Source organism: Oncorhynchus mykiss, chromosome 2, assembly GCF_057628025.1.
Source record: "Oncorhynchus mykiss isolate SJ-2025 chromosome 2, ASM5762802v1, whole genome shotgun sequence".
In the NCBI taxonomy this organism is placed as follows: domain Eukaryota; kingdom Metazoa; phylum Chordata; class Actinopteri; order Salmoniformes; family Salmonidae; genus Oncorhynchus; species Oncorhynchus mykiss.
Window position 1 is genome coordinate 56,792,826 of NC_143023.1, and position 12,571 is coordinate 56,805,396.

The following is a 12,571-nucleotide window of genomic DNA, read 5'->3' on the forward strand; positions in this document are numbered from 1 at the left end:
TACAGCAGCCTTTCTCCCCTCGCCTTCTCCCCACCCCTTGTCTGCTGTCAAGGTTACATCCAGCAAGGTATTTCAGGAATTCTACCTCCCCCCAGCAGACCCTGGCTGCGTTCCAATTGCCACTCTATTCCCTATATTGTGTACTACTTTTGACCAGGTCCATAGGGCTTTATAGGGAATGGGGGGCCATTTGTGACAGCCCCGCTCTCTCTCTCTGTTGCAATCTTACTCTCATGCTCTCTTTCCCTCTTTAACCCGATCCTTCCCCGCTCTCACTCTGACTTCATCCCTCCCTCCTTCCCAATCTCTGTTTCTTTGAACAGGGGTGTGTGTGTGTGTGTGCGCACATACACCCCCCCCCCCTAAAAAAAGGTCTACTGATGCAGATACTTCTTCAGACTAACACACACACACACACACACACACACGTCTTCTCTCACTGCAGCGGTGAGATAGCGGGGCTACTATAAACAATTGTTAAAAAAGCAGTTATCAAATGTATTGGTCACATACACATGGTTATCAGATGTTATTGCGAGTGTAGCGAAACGCTTGTAGTAAAGTGGCTGGTTTTCCCTTTGTAATCCGTGATTACCTGTAGTCCCAGCCACATACGTCTCGTGTCTGAGCCATTGAATTGTGATTCCACGTTGTCCCTATACCGACATTTCGCTTGTTTGATTGCCTTGCTGAGGGAATAACTACACTGTTTGTATTCGGTCATATTCCCAGTCATCTTTCCATGGTTAAATGCGGTGGTTTGTTCTTTGTTTTGCACAAATGCTGCCATCTATCCACGGTTTCTGGTTAGGGTAGGTTTTTGTAGTCACAGTGTGTACAACCTCTCCAATGCACTTCCTTATAAACTCACTCACCCGGAACATTTCCCAGTCCGCGTGATCAAAACAATCTTGAAGCGTGGAATCCGATTGGTCAGACCAGCGTTGAATATTTCTCGTCATGGGTACATCCTGTTTGAGTTTCTGCCTTGTATGCATCGCGGAAGTTAGAGCAGCAGTGATCCAGTGTATTGCCCGCACAAGTGCTACAGTCAATATGCTGATAGAATTTAGGTAGGCTTGTTCTCCAATGTGCTTTGTTAAAATCCCCAGCTACAATAAATGCATCCTCAGAATATATGGTTTCCAGTTTGCATAGAGTCCAGTGAAGTTCCTTGAGAGCCGTCGTGGTATCGGCTTGAGGGGGGGGGGGGGATCTACACGGCTGTGACAATACCAGAAGAGAAGTCTCTTGGGAGAAAATATGGTCGGCATTTGATTGTGAGGAATTCTAGTTCAGGTGAACAAAAGGACTTGAGTTCCTTTATGTTGTTACGATAACACAATGAGCCGTTAATTATGAAGCATACACCCCCGGCCCTTCTTCCCAGAGAGATGTTTATTTCTGTTGGCGCGTCGCATAAAGAATCCTTGTGGCTGTACCAACTCCGACAACATATCCCGAGAGAGCCATGTTTCCGTGAAACCGACTATGTTACAATCCCTGATGTCTCTCTGGAAAGCAACCCTTGCCCTTATTCCGCCTACCTTGTTATCTAGAGACTGGACATTGGCAAGTAATATACTCGGAAACGGTGGGTGGTGTGCACGCCTCCGAAGTCTGACCAGGAGACCACTCCGTCTACTTCTTCTGCGGTGATGTTGTTTTGGGTTGGTCTCTGGGATCAGATCAAATGCCCTAGGTGGTGATGTGAACAATGGATTGGCTTCGAGAAAGTCGTATTCCTGGTCGTAATGTTGGTAAGTTGACGTCGCTCTGATATCCAATTGTTCTTCCCGGCTGTATGTAATAACACTTAAGATTTTCTGGGCTAAAAATGTAAGAAATAATACATAAAAAACAATTGTTTCCAAAGGACTAGAAGCGAGGCAACCCTCTCTGTCGGCGCCATCTTATACAAGACTGGCTGATGCTACCTAGCTAACCTTGTTAGCAAGATATGTCAAGTTAGAATGCGGTCCTTGGCTAAACTGTTATTGCTACTGAGCTAACTAGTTAGCAATGCTAACTATATGTATTTTAGGACTGGATTACTAGCTATTCTATCCAGGACCAGGTGTAGAGTTAAATCCACTGTGTCAGGCAATTGCAAGCAGGTAAAAAATTCCTTAGGATTCTGAATTTAAGCAATCATCTGAGGAGCAATGTTGGATAAGAAAGTAAAGCGTATCTGCTTCCTGGATACCATCTTCGTAATACGTCTAAGAGAAGATTAATGCTCTCTCTAGCCTTCCAGGCTTTCATTAGACGCATTCCAAATGACACCCTATTCCATATGCACTACTATTTACCAGAGCCCAATTGGCAATGATCAAAAATTGTGCACTATGAAGGGAATAGGGTGTCATTTGGGACTCAACCATGGAAACCAAGACAAGGGATAGATTTGCATATCACCACCATTTGAATCCCCTTTCAGTACAATAGTCTGATGGTTATCATTTGAACTAAATGAATGCCTTTCGTCAGGGAGAGTTTCTCATACTGAAGGACAGAAATTAATCTAATCCAAATGGATTGCTCGTCTCTTATATAATAGTTTTCTAATTCCGTTAAAATGTGACTGCATCCCAAATGGCACCCTGTCCGCTATATAGAAGAATACTTTTGACCAGGGCCCATAGGCTCTGGTAAAAGGGTGCCATTTGGGATGTACCCGGTCTCTTCAAAATCATACTGTGCTCATATTGTATTGTCATATAAACATTCTAAACTGACACAGGGAAATTGTGTTACATTGTCTTCTCCACTACTTTAGGGAGCCTGGGTTATCCTGGATTCTATTTTAGTCAAAAAATTGGATTCCCACAGACAAAGTAATGGGTCAGACTGTTGGAAGCAAACGAATATGGCCCCGAGTTCTGAATAAAGAACTTTTAAAAAGTAATGGCTGCCAGTTTCCAGGTCCTTTTTATGATTGAAGAATAACTTTAACATAATCGCTGCTAAACTTGTTGAATACACGTTTCTGATTGGCTAGAAGGGCATTCTAGATTGGACATTAAAACTAGATAACGGGATAGTTGGAAAAGATATCGGAACACCTTGAAATCATGACGCTATATGCTCCTACACATGCAGACCGTCCTTGCTACAAAGTTACAGAAAGCTAAACCAACAATCACACAAACCCGAAATTGGATACATTGTAAATGCAGGTGCAACGAGGAAAAACTTCCAGCGTTGACTGTTTTTCAGATACGTTTTTTTTTTTTTAGCATCTGATGACCTAATGTGGTGAGTGATGAACATGAAATTCTCCAGTCCCTACTGTTGCAGTAATGACGCAAGTGGTGCTATGCTGTCAAATCCACGTTTCTACTCTGAGTAAAAATATAAACATGTAAAGTGTCCCATGTTTCATGAGCGGAAATAAAAGGTCCCCGAAATGTTCCATACGCACAAAAAGCTTATTTCTCAATTTTGTGCACACATTTGTTTACATCCTGCTAGTTTGCATTTCTCTTTTGCCAAGATAATCCATCCACCTGACAGGTGTAGCATATTAAGAAGCTGATTAAACAGCATGCTATTTACCCAGGCGCACCTTGTGCTCGGGACTACAATTGAATGTCCGAGAATTTAATGTTCGCTTCTCTAGCATAAGCCGCCTCCAATGTTTTAGAGAATTTGGCAGTACGTCCAACCGGCCTCACAACCAGAGACCACGTGTAACCACGCTAGCCCAGGACCTCCACATCCGGGGTCTTCACCTGCTGGATCGTCTGAGACCAGCCACCCGGGACAGCTGATGAAACTTGGGGTTAGCATGCTCAACTTCAATGGCCACTGCCACACTGGAGAAGTGTGCTCTTTGGGGATGAATCCCAGTTTCAACTGTATCGGGCAGATGGCAGAGTATGGCTTCTTGTGGATGAGTGGTTTGCTGGTGTCAACATTGTGAAGAGAGCACCCTGTGGTGGTGGGGTTATGGTATGGGCAGGCATAAGCTACAGACTGCGAACACAATTGCATTTTATAGATGGCAATTTGAATACACAATGATACCCGTGACAAGATCTTGAGGCCCATTGTAGTGCCATTCTTCCACCGCCATCATGTTTCGGCATGAAAATACACAGCCCCATGTCACAAGGATCTGTACACAATTCCTGGAAGCTGAAAATGTCCCAGAACTTCCATGGCCTGCACACTCGCCACACGTCACCACCCGTTGAGTTTCTTAGGGATGCTCTGGATCGACGTGTACAACAGCGTGTTTCAGTTCCCGCCAATATCCAGCAACTTCACAGCCATTTGAAAAGGAGTGGGACAACATTCGACAGGCCACAATCAACCACCTGGTCAACTCTATATGAAGGGGATGTGTAGCGCTGCATGAGGCAAATGGTGGTCACACCAGATACTGACTGATTTTCTGATCTGTGTGCCTAACTTAACTTTTTAATTTTTTTATCTGTGACCAACAGATGTACATTACCAGTCAAACGTTTGGATACACCCACTCATTCAAGGGTTTTTCTTAATTTTTTACTATTTTCTACATTGTAAAAGACACAAACTATGAAATAACACATTTGGAATCATGTAGTAACCCAAAAAGTGTTAAACAAATCTAAATATTTTTTATTCTTCAAAGTAGCCACCGTTTGCCTTGATGACCGCTTTGCACACTCTTGGAATTCTCTCAACCAGCTTCACCTGGAAGGATTTTCCAACAGTCTTGAAGGAGTTCCCACATGCTGCGCACTTGTTTGCTACTTTTCCTTCACACTGCGGTCCAACTCATCCCAAACCATCTCAATTGGGTTGAGGTCAGGTCATCTGATGCAGCACTCCATCATTCTCCTTCTTGGTCAAAAAGCCCTTACACAGCCAGGAGGTGTGTGTTGGATCATTGTCCTGTTAAAAAACAAATTATATTCCCACTAAGCCCAAACCAGATGGGATGGTGTATTGCTGCTGAATGCTGTGGTAGCCATACTGGTTAAGTGTGCCTTTCATTCTAAATAAATCCCTGACAGTGTCACCAGCAAAGCATCCCCACACCACCACACATGCGGAGATCATCCATTCACCTACTCTACACCTACAAAGACATGGCGGTTGGAACCCAAAATCTCAAATTTGGACTCATCAGACCAAAAGACAGATTTCCACCAGTCTAATGTCCATTGCTCGTGTTTCTTGGCCCAAGCAAGTCTCTTCTTATTGGTGTCCTTCAGTAGTGGTTTCTCTGCAGAAATTCAACAATGAAGGCCTGATTCACACAGTTGATGTTGAGATGTGCCTGTTACTTGAACTCTGTGACGCATGTTTTGGGGCTGCAATTTCTGAGGCTGGTAACTCTAATGAACTGCAGCAGAGGTAACTCTGGGTCTTCGTTTCCTGTGGAGGTCCTCATGAGAGCCAGTTTCATCATAGCGCTTGATGGTTTTTGCGACTACACTTGAAGAAATTTCTGCATTGACTGACCTTTGTCTTAAAGTAATGATGGACTGTCATTTCTCTTTGCTTATGTGAGCTGTTCTTAACATAATATGGACTTGGTCTTTTACCAAATAGGGATAACTTCTGTATACCACCCCTACCTTGTCACAACAATTGATTCGCCCAAACGCATTAAGAAGGAAATAAATTCCACAAATTAACTTTTAACAAGGCACACCTGTTAATTGAAATGCATTCCAGGTGACTACCTCATGAAGCTGGTTGAGAGAATGCCAAGAGTGTGCAAAGCGTTCATCAAGGCAAAGGGTGGCTGCTTTGAATTATCTCACATATAAAATATATCTTGATTTGTTTAACACTTTTTTTAGATTACTATGTGATTCCATATGTGTTATTTCATAGTGTTGATGTTTTCACTATTATTTTACAATTTAGAAAATAAAGAAAAACCCTTGAATGAGTAGTTGTGTCCAAACTTTTGACTGGTTCTGTATTTGGTATAGTTTCATCTAAAAAGGATAACTTTAAAAAATAAATGTTTAACCTTCCTCCTCTGAGGAGCTTCCTCTGGTGGACATTTTCTGTTTTTGTGTGCGTGTGTGTGACGTCCCTCCCACTCTGTCTGCCGTATTCTTTCTCTCGGCTCTTGTTTTCCATAATAGGATATAGGTGGGTGGAGCTGGGAGGGTCGTCAGCGAAATCGGACACAGTTGTGTCCCGGGGATAAATACACCTTTCCCTCATACATCGAGGAGACTCTCTCCACACAAGACACACTGTTGTTTTTTTGTTGTGGCATTTTGGGGCTTTGTGTTCATTTATTTTGGCACCTCTCAACACCACTCATTATCACCATCTATGCACACATCCACTCACTTTCACTACACACCATTGTTACTTTATTTAATAAATATATATTTTTTAAATTTCTTTATCGCTGCTTCCCTCTTTGTTATGGGCTATGAGCCGGTTCGTAATAGTGAGAGAGAAACTGCATGTTTCAGTATGTACTTTTTTTACCCCCCTCCTATGTATGTGTGGGCAGAGCAAGAGCACAGGTAGACTGTCCACCTGCTTCTAGACAAGGGGAGAGAGAGACAAAAAGAGGGAGGGAGGTAAAGAGGGAGTGGGTAGGCAGGGTTTCCTCTCCCTGATGAAATTGGTCTGGAATTGAGTTTCATAAAAGCAAATGGCAGGAGACAGAACCCACCTCCCTCCCTCCCTCCCTCCCTCCCTCCCTCCCTCCCTCCCTCCCTCCCTCCCCTCCCATTCCCACCCCAGTCTTGACGGCACAGGGGCTTGACGTAACCACACTATTACACCAGTCTCCTTCGGAGAGTGCTGCTCTGCCCTACACAACTAACCTGTATCTATCAATCTGTTTGTCTGCCGTATTGTGTCAGACTGACTCTGTCGTGTATGATGCATAACAGGTGGGTGTTTGAATTGCCTGAGGCCGCTGATTCAATATGCTCTCTGAGTAACACTTAGACAAACAAGACTGTTGGATCATTCAAGGAACGATGTACAGGTAACTGCTAAAATCATGGAAACACTTGCATAAATGAGGGATACAAAGTATATTGAAAGCAGGTGCTTCCACACCGGTGTGGTTCCTGAGTTAATTAGGCAATTAACATCCCGTCACGCTTAAGGAAAAAATGCTGGGCAGGCCATTATTTTTCCTACCATGGCTATGCCCTGATAGGATGACAATGCCCCATCCACAGGGTAGGAGTGGTCACTAAATGGTTTGGTGAGCATGAAAAGGATGTACAGTGAACCATGTTCCAATGGCCGTCTCAGTCACCAGATCTCAACCCAATTGAACACTGCCGGGAGATTCTGGAGCAGCGCCTGAGACATCATTTTCCACCATCATCAACAAAACACAAAATTATGGAATTTCTTGTGGAAGAATGGTGTCTCATCCCTCCAATAGAGTTCCATACACTTGTAGAATCTATGCCAAGGTGCATTGAAGCTGTCCTGGCCCGTGGTGACCCAATACCCTATTAAGACACTTTTATGCTGGTGTTTCCTTTATTTTGACAGTTGCCTGCACTGTATGTAGTAGGGCTGTTAAGCTAACCAAATTGCCCCCTGGGATGTATTCATTAGTCACCCTGTAGTAAAACATTTGTATAGATTCATGTTCAGTTTGATGTCCTACTGCCCCAAGTGGATGTTAACCATGTTAAATCCATTTAGTGGATATGAATGCAGTGACCTAACTTCCTGTTGCTCGTGTCCTCTCGCTTTTGGCACTGCTGAATTCCGTCCCAAATGGCAGCCAATGAATTCCTTCTATAGTGCCCTATGGGCCTCTGGTCAAATCCGTGTACTACAGTACATAGGGAATAGGGTGCCATCTGGGACGCAATCCATTGCAGTAACAAGAGCGAGAGCGGACATGAGCAAGAGGAAGTTGGGTCATTGTATTCACATCCACTAAATGGATTGAGTGGATATATTCAGGGGCGTGTGGAGGGCTCTGAACACTGCGGCTCGAAATAGAATTATCAGCTCCATTCATTCTGTCTGACAGATAATAGTTTGTGTTCTGCACGACACATTCTGTGATGTTACATCCTTCTGACCAGTCCCCTGCTCTGTCATTTTTCCCCAGCATATTCAATAGAGCATGGACACTGAAAGATCCACTGTTCCACCCATTTGCGCGGTTCATTACAAATCTAAAGTATTGGACTTTTACTATACAATAGGACTAAAAACATCTGGACTTGCAAAATGATTATGTTTCAATAGTTAGGCATAGGCTCAAAAATGACTATCGTCAACCAAAACATATATCCACTTTCTATCAAATCTATGTCCTCTATAGTCCTTTAAACAGATCAGGATTTTACAGGTCGGGACATTGACCTATACACACAACAGAAACGGTCAGTTTTCCCAGATTTTGGCTGTGGAGGTCACTCCCTTGTTGAAGTGGAGTTGTGTACTGGCACCCTACCAACACTGCTGCCAAGACCAGGTAGAGTAGTATTGGTCTATCTCGATTGGTCCCTCTCTCCTTGTTTTGCACTCACTCTCATTGTTTTTCTCATTCTCCCATTCTCTCGCACTCTTTCTCTCTTAGCAGTGCATATCCTGCCACTGAGCATGGGGCGGGAAAAGGAGAGCAGCCTCTCTCTCTCTCTCTCTCTCTCTCTCTCTCCCCCTCTCTCCCAGTCAATGTGCTCAGTCGCTCAGTGCTGTCGTGTCATGAGGCTCGGGAGCCGGGCGGAAAGCCGGTGCTGAGGGGAGAGAGACTAGTTTCTAATTAGTAATGACTGCCTCAGAGATGTATTAGAGACAGCGGCAGAGAGATGCAGCCAAAACTGTCCGGACCGACACGTAAGGGACACTGGCGATACGGGATAGAGAGAGACTGGACTATCGCTATCCGCCACAGACTGAGGAGATACGCATTGAAGTGATCCAGCTAGTACCAGAGACCGTGAGGATCCACTGTAGAGAGACTGGTGATTTAGTGTCAGAGACCGTGGGGGGGATATTGCTCGCTTTGACATACCGGTTAAAGAGATTGAAGACTTTGCCGATACACGCTTACGACCTCGCACGTAGTTTACATGTCAGATTGTTTGGGGGATACCTGTTAGACGCTAAGGAGGGGGGGGGGGGGCATCCGAGACTCTTGACTTGACTGAATGTTTTGGTTAGAGGGTAGACGTAGACACGTCTCCCCAGTGATGTCAGGTGGGGTCAGCCACACCCCTTTCCTACCCTGCTGAGAATTGTTGTGTGGTCTGGGAAGAGGCTAGGGTTTTTCGGGGTGTCTGGATGACGGCACAGGTGTGTTAACCACACCAGTGCGTTCCTCTCACTCTATCCTATCTGCTCTCTCGGTCTCTCCTTCACTTAAAGCTCTCTCTCTTTCTCTTTCTCTTGATCCCTCCCTATGGATAAGTTAAATAGAGCAATAGCAGAAGAGGCTCTGTAAAGTAATTCCACCCCAATAAGTCTTAAGAGGGCAGGTCTGCAGCTGCTACAGAAACCGAAGCAACAGCCGGTAGCCGCAGTAACTGAGTGGATTACCAGAAGCATCATGTGGAGCCAGTCGGGATACTGCAATCACTTCCCTCACCCCGGACATCCCTTCTACCACGCACCCTCCTGCAGGTGTGTGCTACTTCTAATACACCAATCTTGCTCTATTTCTGCCCGCTTTTTATAGCCTCGAAATACAGCAGATGTGTTCCTTTAGGGTAGAGTGTTAGTGCCGGTGATGTTGTGCATTTTTTTACAGAACGTTTGCTGCAGGGATATTTGGATCAGACATGGTTGCTAGGTAATCTCAATGTGATGTTGTTTTAACAAAAGTGGTTTAGCTTTTGTTGTGGAGTCCTACTTGGTTTTTAGAGGACAACAATGTCTCTGAATAGGCTGTTTTTTTGGGTGCGATTAAACACTGGATTGGAATGAACAATGAGGCTAGCAGAACAGGCTGGTTTAGATTGGGTGATGTTGTTCCTGGCTAACTGACGTTGAGGAGGTTCTGCATTTTTGTGGTGGAGTAGGGCCAGGTGAACAGGCTGATTTGGGCTCGGTCATTGTCACAATGCCGTGGGTGTGTGCTATTGAACGGCTGGAGGGACTTGTTTAGGAAGGACTCAAATTACACGTTGACTCTTTGGGATGTCCTAAACATAGTTGGCTGAGCCATTGTGCTTATATATGTTACCCTTACAGTGGTTCATATTTGTCACCCACGTTGACATCGGAATTCCCATGGATATGCCATGATTTGTTAATGAATCTTGTAGTGTTCGATGCTTGCTATTTGCTAGTTCTCTAAATTACACGTCATGCTTTCTCATAGCATCACTGTTGACTCCACATCCTAGCACAGTTTCACTGCACGGAAATCGGGAATCATTGCGCAAACCCATTCCCAGGTTTGATGGAAAGCTCAGAGATTGGAATCTTTTTGAGGGAATGAAAATGACTCCTCCTCCTCGTGTTAGAGAAACGTTCTATTTCCCGAATAGAAGTTTGAAAGGCTGAGATATCATCACTGTGGCTCTCTATTCCCCCTCCAGCCATGACGACATCCTTACATTTATCACACTGTTGCGGATGTGCCCCTATCTCAAATGAACACCATCGATTCTCATCACCAGAGGGGGTGAAAGACGGACACACACACACACACACACACACACACACACACACACACACACATTGTTATCTGGCAGATGAGGAATCTCTATTCTCTATAGACCTCTAAGAATTGAATATCACCACGCTTATGGTTATGTATTATGTAATAGCAATAAAACTCACTAATAACAGTTGGGGTGGGCCTCCGCGCTACAACAAATGTACTTCTTGGATCTTACAATCTACAAAAAGAAAGAAAACGAGCTGGAGTCAACTATCTTCCCGCAAGCCGCATAGTAGGAACACACTTTTACGCGCAGACAGTAACCACCCTGAAAGTAGAGTCAATTCCTAAAACTTTCATCTAACTGTAGTACAGACAGAGTTTGAGCGCGAAGCTAATATGCTCACCAGGTTCCTGTAACGCGGGTATACGTGTTATTGAACAGGCCTATACATTTTTGTTGTTGCCGTATGCACAGTCTAACCGATTCCCTTACGCACAGCATGCAGCTACCCAAGAAGCGTGACACTTGGTTCCCAAGCCTGCCCAATGTCATTTACAAGTGTGGCGACTGTGTACATTGCGACAAGGCGACCAATACTAAAAAAAAAAAAAAAAATGACCACTCGAGAACAGGTAAAGACTACCAAATCCAAAGCTTCCTTACTTGTCGGACCACAAATGTCATATACAGTACATTCTCAAATGCATCTGCGGGCTGCTTCTATTGGTCAAAATAAACAAGCATTGAAGCTCTGCATCTGAACAGAAGGCTGCTATTCGTAATAAAAACACGGACCATGCTATTATCACCACTGCATTAGATGCCAACCATGGGTCACCTTCCTCCCTGCACTTTGTAACCATAGAACACAAACACATTTTTTTCCCAAGAGGAGGTGACCTACATCAACTAAAACAAAAAGAGGCATTCTGCCAGTACTCCTTAGACCAGAGATCATCAACTAGATTCAGCCGTGGGCTGATAAAAACATTTCTGGAGCGGATGGTCCGGGGGGCTGGAACACAATTACAAATAATATGTAGACTGTGAATTGACTGCAAGAAGCCAAAACAGATATAATGTTTGACTAAAAGAAATGTATTTGCTTATGTGGGAATACTTGAACAGATTTTTTAAATTAAAATCAATTGGAGATGATTTCCTAGTGTTTTTACAATCTTTTATGTCCAATAAAAATTCCACACAAAATGTTCTTGAAGCCAGTTGGGGAACCCTGCCTTAGACACTGTGGATCTTAAGGGACACAACAATGATTTTTCACTGTCCTTGTTTCAATAATGTTGTTGCCTTGATTTATTGTGTCTCTGGATTCACAGACATCCAAATATCACCTATGTACACTACCTTTCAAAGTTTGGAGTCACTTAGAAATATCCTTGTTTTTTAAAAGAAAAGCACATTTTTTTGTCCATTTAGAATAACATAAAATTGATCAGAAATACAGTGGGATCATTTTCGTCAACATCCGCAGAATTCAAATGAAATTACTAAAAATATGTAATTTTCATGAAATCACAAGTGCACTATAGCAAAGCACAGTTTGGCTTGTTGTTAATCCACCTGGCATGTCAAATGTCAAAAAACCTTTTTCGGGAAAGCATACCAAGCGTTTATGTAAGGACATCTCTCTCTCAGCAGACAAAACATTACAAACAGCTAGCAGCCAAGTAGATTGGTCACGAAAGTCAAAGCAATAAAATGAATCGCTTACCTTTGATCTTCGGATGTTTGCACTCACAAGACTCCCAGTTACACAATAAATGTTCCTTTTGTTCCATAAAGATGATTTTATATCCAAAATACCTCCATTTGGTTGGCGCGTTATGTTCAGAAATCCACAGGCTCAAGCGGTCACGACCGGGCAGAAGAAAATTCCAAATAGTATCCGTGAAGTTCGTAGAAACATGTCAAACGTTTTTTATAATCAATCCTCAGGTTGTTTTTACAATATATAATCGATAATATTTCAACCGGACTGTACC

The 12,571-nt window shown here is 43.6% G+C and overlaps 1 protein-coding gene across 41 annotated transcripts in view; it reads left to right on the forward strand.

Moving 5' to 3' along the window:
- Nucleotides 1–12,571, forward strand: part of LOC110492194 (pleckstrin homology domain-containing family A member 7) — a 155,431-nt gene that overhangs the window by 37,092 nt on the left and 105,768 nt on the right. For 2 of the 41 annotated variants that reach the window (XM_090203014.1, XM_090203017.1), the window contains exon 1: nucleotides 8,553–9,579. The exons of the other annotated variants lie outside the window; for them this stretch is intronic. In XM_090203014.1, the coding sequence (XP_090059140.1) occupies nucleotides 9,506–9,579 (74 nt within the window). In that variant the 5' untranslated portion in view covers nucleotides 8,553–9,505. Of the gene's footprint in view, nucleotides 1–8,552; nucleotides 9,580–12,571 lie in introns of those variants that run through there. 41 annotated transcript variants of the gene reach the window in all.